Source organism: Fistularia commersonii, chromosome 18, assembly GCF_037954325.1.
Source record: "Fistularia commersonii isolate RoL2024-O1a breed Wild chromosome 18, RoL_Fcom_v1.0, whole genome shotgun sequence".
In the NCBI taxonomy this organism is placed as follows: domain Eukaryota; kingdom Metazoa; phylum Chordata; class Actinopteri; order Syngnathiformes; family Fistulariidae; genus Fistularia; species Fistularia commersonii.
Window position 1 is genome coordinate 12,450,000 of NC_141301.1, and position 13,373 is coordinate 12,463,372.

At 43.4% G+C, this 13,373-nt stretch overlaps 1 protein-coding gene across 7 annotated transcripts in view; it reads left to right on the forward strand.

Moving 5' to 3' along the window:
* dock10 (dedicator of cytokinesis 10) overlaps positions 1-13,373 on the forward strand; it is a 40,769-nt gene that overhangs the window by 1,365 nt on the left and 26,031 nt on the right. For 4 of the 7 annotated variants that reach the window (XM_086164806.1, XM_086164808.1, XM_086164805.1 and 1 more), the window contains exon 1: positions 12,185-12,591. In XM_086164806.1, coding sequence (XP_086020932.1) covers positions 12,316-12,591 — 276 coding nt within the window. In that variant the 5' untranslated portion in view covers positions 12,185-12,315. Of the gene's footprint in view, positions 1-6,975; positions 7,096-8,792; positions 8,883-10,196; positions 10,280-11,740; positions 11,814-12,101; positions 12,592-13,373 lie in introns of those variants that run through there. The other 3 variants (XM_086164810.1, XM_086164811.1, XM_086164804.1) reach the window with 2 other exon arrangements.

Below are 13,373 nucleotides of genomic sequence, written 5' to 3' on the forward strand. Positions count from 1 at the left end.
CTTCCGTTTCAAACGTGGACAAACATCACCGCCCAGGTTCTTCCCCATTGAGCAATACGTCAAGCTAGATGGCGAAGTGCACTTCCGAGGTCCGAGCTAGCGAGAATGCACATCTGGAGACGGAGGCACCAAACGAGACGGCCAATAGATGCCAGCGTGTGGACAGAGAATTCTTCTCCACGGTTATACCGTCGCTATGTCGTCTTCTTCCTCTTCTCTGTTCCGTTTGCTGGTCATCCTTGAGCATACATGACTGCCTCTAAACTTCCAATGGTACCACCTATGGTGTCCACAAGCCCCTCCAGAACGTACACAGGAATTGACAGACAGAAGGCTTCAAATTTTACAATGAGAATAAATGAGTCTTTGCAATGATGGACAGATGACAACGAGGAAAACATGGCCACCGTTGTCAAAAAATGAATAAAATATACCTATAAATCAGCATTTGAGCATACAAAGAGGCCCCTGGAAGGCACCCTGTGGAACTCCAAGGCGTGATGTTCCATCCCGATGGTACGCGGATCAAATCGAAGGGACTCATGAGGTTTTCAGACGAGATGTTCCACTTCGACATCATGGGGGAAAAAAAATTGTCACGCGCTCGTGAATAACTCACCATTTTTTTCACCATCGAGATCAGTACTTCGGTTGCACGAAGGTCGTTCGACCTCCAGGTTTGATGTCCGTGATCCCCCGTCGCCGCCGTAGCGACAGACAATGCAGCTGTCACACAGCTGGATGGACTGTAACAGACGCCCTGCGTAGGCGGCTACTTCGGAGACGCGTCGTGTACTTTGGCACGAGACGGAGAATGTTCTACCACCGATCGAACACGTGGACTCCGGGGAAAGTGAAGCCGCTTTTTCGGCTGCTCCTCATCATGACAGGCACTCTTCCTGAATGTAAAGCAGATGGCTTCTATCTGTCCCTATCAATCCTTCTCACTTCCTCTCCTTTCACTCCCCCGCGTCCCCACCCCCTTCGGATTTCATCGGACCCGACTTGCGTCTCCCCGGCTGTGCGAGATCCTAAGCCCTTAAATACGTGCTTGAGAAACGAACTGGACGGCTCGGCGGAACATTGCGCGAAAGAGGCGAGCCCTGCTGTTTTCCCTCTTTGTCTCAATGGTTGTCAGCGGAGATTTATCGCGCTCTTCCTCCTTTCCTCGCTCCCTCCCCTGGGGAGAAAGCCACGTTGGGAGCCACCGGTCTGGTGGTGCTCTTCTCACTGCTTGTAGTTGACTAACATGGACGCCCACGCCGGCTCCTGCCTGTTGGGGGGAAACAGAGGCGCAGGTGACTGACTGAAGAACCTGAACAAAAAAAAAAAAAAAAGGATTATTAATAGGGTGAGAGAAAAGGCGGCCGCGAGCAGGCGAGGAGAATCAAAGGGAGGTGAAATGAAAACCAGCGGCGATGGTGTTTGATGGACCCGGGAGGTGACAGGAGGAGGAAGAGAGGGGGGGGGGGACCAAGGGATGGGGCCAGCTGGTGAAGAACAGAAGGAGGGAAGGGGAAGGACGGCGACATCGGTTGTGCTGGTTGTGTTTTTGCAATGACGTCAAACTTTTTTTTTTTCTCACCTCAGAGATAAAACCTCCTCCATCTCACCTTCTTCTGTCACACCAAGTAACATCACATCCTCTGTCACTCCATTCATAAATCTTCTTTTTGGTCTTCATCTACTCCTCCTGCCTGCCGATTCCCCTTCTATAAACATATTCACTATCCCTCCTCTCGCCATGACCGAACCGTCTCGGTTGAGCTTCTCTGACCTTCTCTCCGAATCGTCCGCTCCCCTCGGCCTCCTACCTAGCAGTTCCAACCTCCTTCTACCCAGATCTTCCCTCTCCTTCCTCTGTCCAAGGCCAGACCAGCTCAGTCTGACTCTATGTCCAGAACATCTAGTATGTGCCGTCCCTCTGGTCCCATCCATCATCCTGACGTCGATTAATTTAGGATATCAAACCGTAGATGGAGACATCTGTTTGCTTTCTCAAATTCCATTGTCTATATATAGATATATACATTTTATATATATTCATATTTAGCCCTGTTGGTGTCACTCCCTTTGCATCGTGTTTATTTTTGGCGTTGCTATTGTCACTGTTTCTCTCCTTATCCTTGCTGCTCTTATTTTGGTTGCCCGCTCTCACCATCATGCATTTTTTTTTTCTCTCTTGTCTTTTGTCCTTGTTGTTGTTTACTCTGCTGATGCCTCTTGCTATCTTTTAGTTGTTTCTGTTATTTATATTTATACTTTATATTCATACTCATTGTTGCACTATTGTGACAAAATTCCCCTATGAGAATCAATAAAACACATCTTATCTTATCTTATCTTATCTTATCTTATCTCTCCATTCTCATTCTGGTCACCATTCATTCATTGCAAGGTGCTACTGCCAATAAAAACAAAGTACACTGACATGTAAGATCTTCTATCTATTCGAAGGATGCTGAGGTCGGAGCTGCCAGGCTGGAGGCCTAAGAGGAAGACCAGAGAGGAGATTTATGGATGGAAGGGAGGGAGATGGGAACTTAGTGGGTGTGAGAACAGAGGATGCAGAGGAGACGGTTTGATGGCGGCAGGTGGTTAGTTGTGGAGATCCTGCAGGGGAACAGCAGGAAGGAGAAGTGCTTTTACTTGTTCGGGTTTTTATTTTTGTTCATATTTGCATTCTAACCACCTCGGGGATGCGCTTGACTGTCAGCCGAGGAGCGAGAAACCTTACAAACAGTTTCTGATCCTCAGTTCGGCCCGATGGGGGAGAAATATTCGCAGTTTAAAGCAGCGGTGATGTTCACGAATCCTGTACGGTTTGAGACATCCATCCATTCATCTTCTGCCGCTTATCCTGCGCTCAGGGTCGCGGGGAAAGCTGGAGCCGATCCCAGCTGTCATCAGGTGAGAGGCGGAATACACCCCGGACTGGTCGCCAGTCTGTCGCAGGGCCGAGCAGACATAGGGCGGCTCGGCGGCGCAGCGGTTAGCGCTTCGGCCTCGCAGCGCGACCCTGGTTGGACCTTTCTATGTGGAGATTGCACGTTCTCCCCAGTGTTTGCGTGGGTTTCCTCCCACAGGTCAAAAACATGCACATGGGAAAAATATTGGGAAAATTGCCCCGAATGAATGAGAGAATGGATGTATGCGACCCTGTGATTTTGCACCCTGTCTCTTGCCTGATGACGCCATCCCCCGTGACCCTGAATGCAGGATGTCTTTCACTTGTAAAGCGTCTTTGAGTACCATGAAAAGTGCTATACAAATCTTATGTATTATAGATATTATAATTATTATATGTTTTTGGCATGAACATGTTAGAGGCGCAGGGGTTCAAATAATAAAAACTTTGTCAGTTCACAGTATTAAATCTGAATACACCGATTTCACTTCATATTCAGCGATATTAAGTGGGACAGGAAGGCGAAGGTGGAAACAGTCGCCTTTCAAAAAAAAGGAAGGTCGAATTAAAAAAAAAACATTTGTACCTAGAAAGATTTTCTCTGCGGACCGGTACCACATGATGATGTTTGTATGTCTCTGTATGCTGTGTAAATGACAAAAAAGTAAAAAGCTGTAATTCCTTGTATGACGTTTGAATGCCATAGCGAAATTTTGAATATTGTGATAAAGTTCTTTATCTTCTGTAATGCAATAAAAAAAAAAAAAACTTTTTCATGATATTCTAATATTTTGAGATAGGATTTTTGAGTTTTCTTAAGATGTAAGCCATAATCAGCAATATTAAAATAATAAAAAGGGCTGCAATATTTCAATTGATTTGTAATGAATCCAGAATGTACGACATTTTTGTTTTTGTAATGAATAAAAATCACAAAAAAAAAAGAAAAACTTTTTCATGATATTCTAGTATTTTGAGATAGGATTTTTGACTTTTCTTAAGATGTAAGCCATAATCAGCAATATTAAAATAATAAAAGGCTTGCAATATTTCAGTTGATTCATAATGAATCCAGAATGTATGACATTTTTGTTACAGAAGATAAAGAACTTTATCACAATATTCTAATTTTCTGAGACAGTCCCGTGTGTCTACATGAGAGTTAATGTCTCAAAATTATGTGTAAATGAGAGTGACTGGCGGCGAGTGAATGGCTGCATCTCCCCGTATGACGTGTGAATGATCGTATGTGTCTATTTAGCGGTTCTATGATCGACCGGCCTCTCATCCAAGGATAGTCTCCGGCACCGCCATGGGCGAGAGTGCAAGATAAGCCGAATAGATGACGTCTGAAAGAATGAACCACTGATGTGGGATGCGTTCTAAGTAATACATTCTAGGTCAGAATATATAAAGGGAACACGTTGGACAAAAGCACCGTCTTCCTTCAGAAGATGTCATTCATCGCGAGAAAGTCCGTGTTTTGATTGCGGCCGGTGCTCAGAAGCTGTTAACTTCCTCTTCTGGCTCTGCTCTCTGTTCTGCCCTGAGGTTTGTACGTGAGGAAGTGAATGTTAGTGCGTGTGCATGTGTGCGAGCGTGCAAAGACAAATGCCCTCAATCCATCTGCAGCATGTGTCCATCACATTCACATATTTGTGATTATAATATATATGTTTCAGTATATGGACACACACACACACACACACACACACACACACGTGCAGTTCCACCATAACTTTCCAGCTTTCTTCACATGTTCGGGGGGGTGTATTGTGTAAGAAGCTGATGTGTGATACTAAAATGCAACATACACCACAAAGCAAGTGGTTTATAGAAACTAGGGTAGCTGATTTGTTCATTGTGTGAGTGCGCCTGTGTGTGTGTGTGTGTGTGTGTGTGTCGGGGCTCAGACTTCCACTTCCTCTGGATCCACGTGTGTTGACACAATGCTGATAAAACCCCCGGCGGCGTGGCTGTTCCGCCTCAGACCAACACGTGTCCCCAGACGCGCTCTTTGTTTGGCGCGGTCTCTTCAGGCGGTATGACCGGCGACTCTGACTGTTTGATTTTGTCACTAACGTACCGGGTGCGAAAAAAATCCCCCAAAAGCCGAAAATGAGCTTCAGGAGCAAAATCACCTTCAGGAAGAAAATAAAGAGCAAGCGGCTGAGATCGGATGTGAACCGCCTGATTATTGTACGTATTTTCCATAATGCTTTCCTGCTGCATCAGACTTACAGTGATATTCTCTATCTGAGTTTTAGACATTTTTATCTCGGCTTTATCTCCCGCCGGCCGCCGTTGTGCTCCAATTAGGACGACTTAAGCTTTCATTTTACAATAGTTCCAGTCGACCGGATTAAAAAAAATGTAGTAGAACAAAAGTTGCCCCTTTTTTTTATTCTATTTATTTTCAAATTGTTGAACACAAAGCAGAGTGTCTCTCTGGTTAACACCAAAATTCTGTCGAGGGGGTCCGTTTATTTGAGTTTGATCATTATGCAAATGCATCCACGCTGAGCTGATTTAGTGCCATAACCTTTATTACCTCTTCAGTTCCCCCTTTTTTTTTTGCAACTTGAGAGACGAACCCCGAATCGAGGGTTAACTTCAGGTTTCACTCGGCCGCAAATCGGCAGCATCGTCTCCCCGATCGCCTCGACCGTCTTCGGGGTGACGGTGTCTCAGAGTCGTCTTCCGCTTATTTCCCTGAAGCCACTTTGAATTGACTGACACACGCTATCCGACAACTGCGGTGTTGATAATGATCATATAAATATAATATAATAGTGAATCAGTTATTGCGCTACTTCGGGTTGTCACTATTTATTCCTGAATATTGGTAAATATATATATATTTTTAATTATACTTTATATATTTACAATTCAGATATTATTCATTTTTATTTATTTTTTTACTTTTTAATTTTTTTAAATTAATTTATTTTTTTAATTTTCTGTTACTGAACAATTTCCCAATCGGGGGATCATTAAATCTCATCTCATTATTCCTGTTGATTTCTGCAGTTTCCCCGTCTTAAGACTCGACCTGCTTTATAACCGCTCAGCCCGAGATATTTTTACCGACCCCCCCCCCCCCAACCCCGATGGTCAAATATAAATCGGACGCTGCGGAAATCAAACAGATGGTTTTCATAAAAGCGCCGGGTCAGCCTAAGTCGAGTTAGACGTCTACCTTTTCCTCTCCGCGTTGTCTCTCTCCCTCTCCCTCGCTGGCCGGCCGGGCCGAGAGGCCTTGTTTCCGGCTGTTCTGCGGTAGGTTGATCCCCCCTCCTCCTCCTCCCCTCCACCCCGGCCCCGTCTACTCGGCAAGCGCGCGAACCAAAGCAGAGATCATTACTTCCGCCCGCCCCTGCCGGTCCGCAGACGCCACCGGCTCCGCTTTCCCTGCGGTCGCCACTTTCTCCCCACTTTCCGATCGAGAGAAGTCACTTAACCTTGACGTTAATCTGTGGAACGCCGAAAAGCGCTCCCTTATTTTTTTTTCAATTTTTTTCCAACTTGTTGAACTCAGGCGGCCCCAAAGACGAGCGGTTTCCATGTCACCGTATTTATAACAAGCTCATAAATATATTGTTTTTTCGGGGCGCGTCTCAGCTCGACATCGGTCGCAAGGGCCTCGCATCTACTTCCCTAGCGACGCATTTAGATTCGACTGATGTCATGGATACCGCACAGGAAGCATCATGAGTTTTTATTTCCAGAATGGTGAGATTGTTTGCCGGCTCTGGACATTTTACTGTTTCTGTCTTTTTATTTTTAATTTTTTTTATATATTTTTACGGAACCGTCCGTCACGGAAACTGCAATTGTGGTCACATAATAATCAGTATCATGTTAAGGCCTTTTTTCAGACGGTTCGAACATTTGAAGTCGCTCGCGTCGGTTAGAAATGCCAAAATACGCTCGGTGTCTTACTTTACCGAGCGTAAAAACTAAAAAAAGTTCTTGCTTCTCGTTGCTCGGGTCTCTGTGATCTCTGCTGGTTACAAATCAAACCTATGAATATTTGAATCTCAACGTCTTTTTGCGTGTTTCGACAGCAGGAGAAGCCGAAGCTGATCGATCCTCTGGACTACGAGGCCGTCATCGGCGAACTCGGCGACGAGGTGAAGGAGGACCCCCTCAGAGATCTGCTCCTCTTCCCCGACAATGACTTCTTGGTAAGCCCCGCTGGCGGGATGAAAATAATATCGAGGAGCTGATTGGCCTGATTTGACCTGCGTTCATTCGTTCATTGATTCATTCATTTAATGCATGCATTACCTGAGGCTACCTGAGGCTATCAGACTTTTTAATTCCTCTTCCTTCAGCCGAAGGGAATATTCAAATCTTTGTACTTTTTAAGACCTCAAAACACTTTATAGCCTTGACTTTGACACTTTATAGATTTATTTGTATTTCTTATTCTCCCTCCTTCTTACTATTATTTATTATTGTTATGTTTTACTTGAAACTCTGGCACAACATATTCCTTCGGGATAGATAAAGTTGTTCTTATTCTTGTTATTATCTATACCGTTATCAGCGAGTCGAGGGTAGGGGTGGAGCATATCCCAGTTGTCATCGGGCGAGAGGCGGGGTTCACCCTGGACCAGCCGGAAGTCAATCATACATACAACCATTCACTCATTCACACGTCTGGACAATGAACTGAAGACCTCCCACGGTCTAGAAACATGCAGCTGGTCCATTCATGTGGAAGAGAGTGAATGGTTGTATGTCACTCTGTGACTTGGGAATGAATGGTTTAATGTCCCTATATGATCTGTGAATGAGTGAGTGAATGGTTGTATGTCTCTGTATGTCCTGTGAATGACAGGTTGAATAGTTGTAGGTCACTCTGATATGTTTTATCTATGACATATGAATGAATGAGTGAACAGTCATATGTCTATATTACCTGCGAATGAGAGGGTGAATGTTCTTTATGAATGAGTAAGTGAATAACTGTGTCTCTGTATGTCCTGTGAATGACAGGGTGAACAGTTGTAAGTCAGTGATGTGTTTCTTCTATATGAGATATGAATGAATGAGTGAATGGTTGACGTCTCTGTGTTACATGTGGATGACAGAATGAATGTTTTGTTTGTTCCTAAATGACGGGTGAATGAGCGAGTGAATGGCTACCTTTTTTCTGACAAATGAATGAGTGAACAGTTGTATGTTTTTATGACCTGCGAATGAGCGAGTGAATGGTTGTATGTCTGTATGACCTGTGAATGACAGGGTGAATAGTTTATGTCACTTAATGATGAATAGTCATAATTTTGTCTCTTTACTACCTGGGAATGAGAGTGAACGGCTGTTTTTTTTCTATATGACATTTGAAGGAGCGAGTGAATGATCGTATGTCTTTATATGACATATAAATGACAGAATGAATGGTTGTTTGTTCCCCAATGACGGGTGAATGAGTGAGTTAATGGTTGTACGTCTCTATAAAACGGGTGAATGACAGAAAGAATGGTTGTTCCTCAATGACAGGTGAACAAGGGGGTGAATGGTTGTTTATGAGTGAGTGCGTGAAGAATGAGAGGGAATACATTTCTGTATGAAATATGAATGAGTGAATGAATGCTTGTATGTCATCGACTGGCAACCGGTCCAGGTGAGCCCCGCTTCTCGCCCAGTGACAGCCTTGGATAGATGATGAATGAATGAATGAATGACTATAAGATGTGAGCCAAATAAAACCCAATATATTGCTTAATTCGGCATTTAGAGTGCAGTTAATTCAGGACGTTGTGCCTGTATTCTCACTTTCATCTGCCCTGCGGACGAACGCACATTAGGCATGAAATTAAGCGTCTTTTTCACGACCCTTTAACACGTCCTCTGGACCTTCTCATCTGTGAAGGTGTCCACGGTGCCTCAGGAGAGGAGGACCCTCAAGTCGTCAGTTCCAGAGGGCGCGGAGTTACAGGCCGAGTGTCTGCTGGTCAGACAGGTAAAGCCTCCAACGTGTGTGTGTGTGTGTGTGTGTGTGTGTGTGTGTGTGTGTGTGTGTTTGTCCACTGCACTCGACTGAAGTACAGCTTGACCTATAGTTACTCATACACAAGGTTTAGGCTGTGTGGTTTGTTGAATTGTTAAATAGTTACATAATTAGACTTCCTGTTGTCATCTCACAGTCATTGACATTTGCAGGTTCTCAAACGACTCATCTATAAAACTATTGCAATCATTAGATGTATTGCTCAAATTTATATTCCAACGATAAGTAAATATCAACTCCTGTCATTGTTTTATTACATTATCTTATTAAGTTGTTGTGGTTATAGATGTTATTATTAATAATATAATGTATGCTGTTACTAAAAAGTCATGTAAAATGTATTATAATTTATTTTATGCATTATTATTATTGTTGTTGTTGACAGTTATATGAATTATAATATTATACAAGAATAATATTGTTACTCATATATTTGCTGTAAGTGTCATAATTTCTATTTATTTTTATCTATAATTTTATTATTATTATTAATGCATGATTGATGCATGATGATAATATAATGCATGAATAATATTGTAAGTATAAATTGTTACTATATTGTCAATATAATTGCTATAACTGCTATAATTTCTGTAATTTTATTATAGATCATTATCATTATAATTGCTGTTGTTGTTATTATTATTTTTATTTACAAATGTAATGCATCAGACTCCCAATCTTCACAACCTAGACAATGAGTGCTTAAACCAAGTGTTGGTGGTACGGTGGCCGGGGGTTTAGGGTCGTCGTCCCGTCTCTGCCACGTATTCTAAAAGGAACCAGACGTGCACGTGAACATGTTTGCGCGAGGCCGTATCAGCTGCGCCTACCGTGGGGATCGTTTCCATAATCTCCCAGACTCAGCGGTGAAATACGATCCCAATCGATGGAAACTCCTGAGACGGTTCTGTCAAAAAAAAAAAAAAGACTAGACCATGTGTGTGTGTGTGTGTGTGTGTGTGTGTGTGTGTGTGTGTGTGTGTCTCCCGTCTGCAGTTGATCGGGCTGCTCGTTTATAATCAGCTAGAAAAAAACATGCACATCCGCTGCCCAGTAAGGGACGGGTGATGGATCAAAAACGTAGACCGTGTTGAGGTTTTAAAAAAATCTGCTCACCAAAAGTGCTCCAAAAATAAAGATAATTTATTGAACATATCATACAGAAAACCTATTCTCGCATGACGTTTCGAGCAAACATAGGCTCTTGCATATGAATATTTCACCGCATTTTCACATAACATGCATTCTCTCCCTGCCAAACAGGCCTGCAAGTATTACAACTCCGATTTAAACGTGGTCCAGTTCAAGTACGACGACTATGCCGGAGACTACCGCCAGCTGCCGAGGTGAGCGCGGCACAGGGGACGGGTCAGAGGTCGGCGTTCATCTTTTGGACAAGGATTTCGTTTTTAACGGATTCGCCGTCTCTTACGTTCTCACTCGATGGCTCAAGAGTTGGACCGCCGGACAAATTAACGATCGCTTTTTCCCACGTCATCATTGCGGTTGGCGTTGAGTGGCAGAGGAGGATATTCCGCTCAAACATAAATAAACATAAACTCCCCGGCCTCCTCATCCAAATGTTAAAATCAACTTTATTTTCAATTTCTCCACATGTACAAGACATACAGAGGAATCGAGAAGACGTTTCTCGACTTTCCCACGGTGACGTGAGATTAACAGAATGATAATAAAGTGCACCTTAACAGTAAAGTGCACAATAAATAAACAAACTTTAAACTATAGAGTATAAAGTGCACGCAGATACAATCTACCAAAGCTGAGGTGAAAGGATTATAGAGTTAACAGCATAAAAACCTGAAATGTATCAATATAAGTCATTTGACTATAGAGAGACGCAGCAGGCATGTAGTGCAAAAACCAGACCTTAAGTAATACCAGAGCAGGTGATAAATAAAGCAGTTTGAAAAGCATAAAAAAGTATATAATACAGTAGCAGCATGATGGACTTTACTGTAACTGAGCAAAAATGGTAATCGTGCAAATGGTGCAATATGTTGTCAGAGTCCAGTGTTTTGGGGGCTATTTCAATGTAGCCTGTCAGTCACTTATTTAAATTACAGTGTTTGTCATGCAGTCGGTGGAATAGCCGGGACTGCGTCCGTCCCGGGGGTGGGGGTTTGACCCCAGAACAGCCGTGTGGTCAGTGTTCTCCGCCACAGGAATGTTCTCTTTCTGCCCCCCTTGGGTTCTCACTGTATGCTTTCCGTCAGTTCACATGACCTATGCACTCACATCCAGGAAGTGGTTTTACAGTAAGACCCGGACAAACTGGGGAGCTTTTCTAGCCGACGGCGCGGCAGCATGAGCGTGACTTATCCTCCCGGTGGAAAACACCCGCAAGGGTACGATCGGGGGTTTCGAAAACAAGTTGAAGAGATATAAATTAGCATATAGCGGGAATCTGTTGTGTAGCGTCAGCACCCGACAGAGCTGTTTTTTGGGACTTTTTGCAAAGGGTGTTCCCCAGTGTGTCCTCGGCGGCCTGCAGCCTGCAGCCTGGCTGTCTGCAGCACACACACACACACACACACACACACACACACACACACACACACACAAGACATCTCATTGGTGACTCACACACACAAAGACTGGCCGGCCTCCCAGACCGCTGGGGCAGGACGGAGTCGGGCCCGTCTATTGCCGACGATTGCAGTCGTCAGATTGTGCAAATTGAATTACTGAAATCTCTTTCTCTGTGTACAAGTTTTCTCTTTTTTTTTTTTTTTTTCAATTTCTTATAATCTTCTCTCAACCTCTCCCCGGTCTTTTTTTCTGATTAGGAAAATGTACAAGGCAGAGAAGCTCCCGTCCCACTCCTTTGAGATCGACTACGAGGACATGGACAAGGATGAGGTCAGTAATGGCCGCCTCCCGGCAAATGCTTTTCAGAGCCAATCAATGACCCGCTGCCTACATCCTGAGCATCATGTTCAAATTAGTTTACGGTCGCCTTAAAGCTGTTAAAATATACTCTGCAGGAGTAGCTGGCTTGTTACGGGACAGTCGGATGTTATGTACGAGCGTAACCCGGCCGACTAATGGCCGCGATCGGACGGATTTCGTCTGGAAAGGCTCCGTCCTATCGATCGGCTTTTGGATGTTTCCAAAAGGGACGAAAGCCTCGCTAATGTATCCATATATTTCGTTTTTTTTTTTTTTTTTTTTTTCCGCAGGACACCACCTCCCTGTCTTCGTCCAAAGGGGGTGGAGGAGGCGGGGGAGGAGGGGGAGGAGGAGGAGGAGGTGGAGGCGGAGGTGGAGGAGGCGGAGGGATCGGCGTGTTTCGCTCGGGCTGGCTGTACAAAGGGAACTTTAACAGCACCGTCAACAATAGCATCACTGTGCGGGTGAGGAAATGCCTCATTTTCAGATCCTCTACCTACTCCGTTTTTTTTTTTTTTCCTATGTATTTCCTGGCTTTGCACACACTTCCACCCTTGAATTTTTGAAATTAAGTTATAAATTTGTGGCTTTGTCTCCTCTTTGCACGTTCAAGTCATTCAAGAGGAGGTACTTTCAGCTGACCCAGCTGACAGATAACTCCTACATCATGAACTTCTACAAAGATGAAAAGATCTCCAAGGAGCCCAAAGGCTGCATCTTCCTGGACTCGTGCACCGGTGTGGTGCAGGTGGGTCCGAGAGCGGCTTATCTCAGACTGCCGAATTCATTTCTCGTGTTGACTTTAGCATTAAATCCCCGATAAGTATAAATAACCTGTGTTTTTATAATATTACATTTAAAAGCAGTTATACGAGGGGTCGTCAATTTTTACTGTACAAAGAGTCATTTGGACCGGTTTCCCCCAAAGTAAAGAAAACACCGGGAGCCACACAATCCTTTTGAAATTTAAAATGAATTCACACGGCATATAACGCTGTTTTATTATTTTGCCAATATGCTACATATAAACAAAATATGTGTTTTATTTTTTTTTAAATTATTATTTATTATTTTTATTTATTTGTTTGTTTGTTTATGTATTTAATTATGGTTCTATTTTTTAAATCAATGAACAAGTGCAGAGAAAATGAAATTACATTTCTGCATGCAACGGAACATTTTGGCATTGGGTTGAAGGTTACTTTTAAGAAAAATACTCAATGTCTATTTGAGTCCTTGGATTTATGAAAAAGATAAAAAAAGCCAAACTTAAATTATCCACCGGCAGCAAACCAAAAATGCCGTCCTCTCTCTGTGTGCTGTCATCCTTTTACTGGCGTGTGCGGAAAGAGCGACAAAAATATTCTAACACGTTTAATTTAGATTTTACAATATCCCCATAATCTTCAAATTTAAAATTACATTTCAAAAATGAAGGAACTGAAATAAAATACATTTGAATTAAATACTATTATTATCAAAAGCTGCAGGGAGCTGCATGTGGGCTCTAGTGTTGTGGTTCGCCGACCC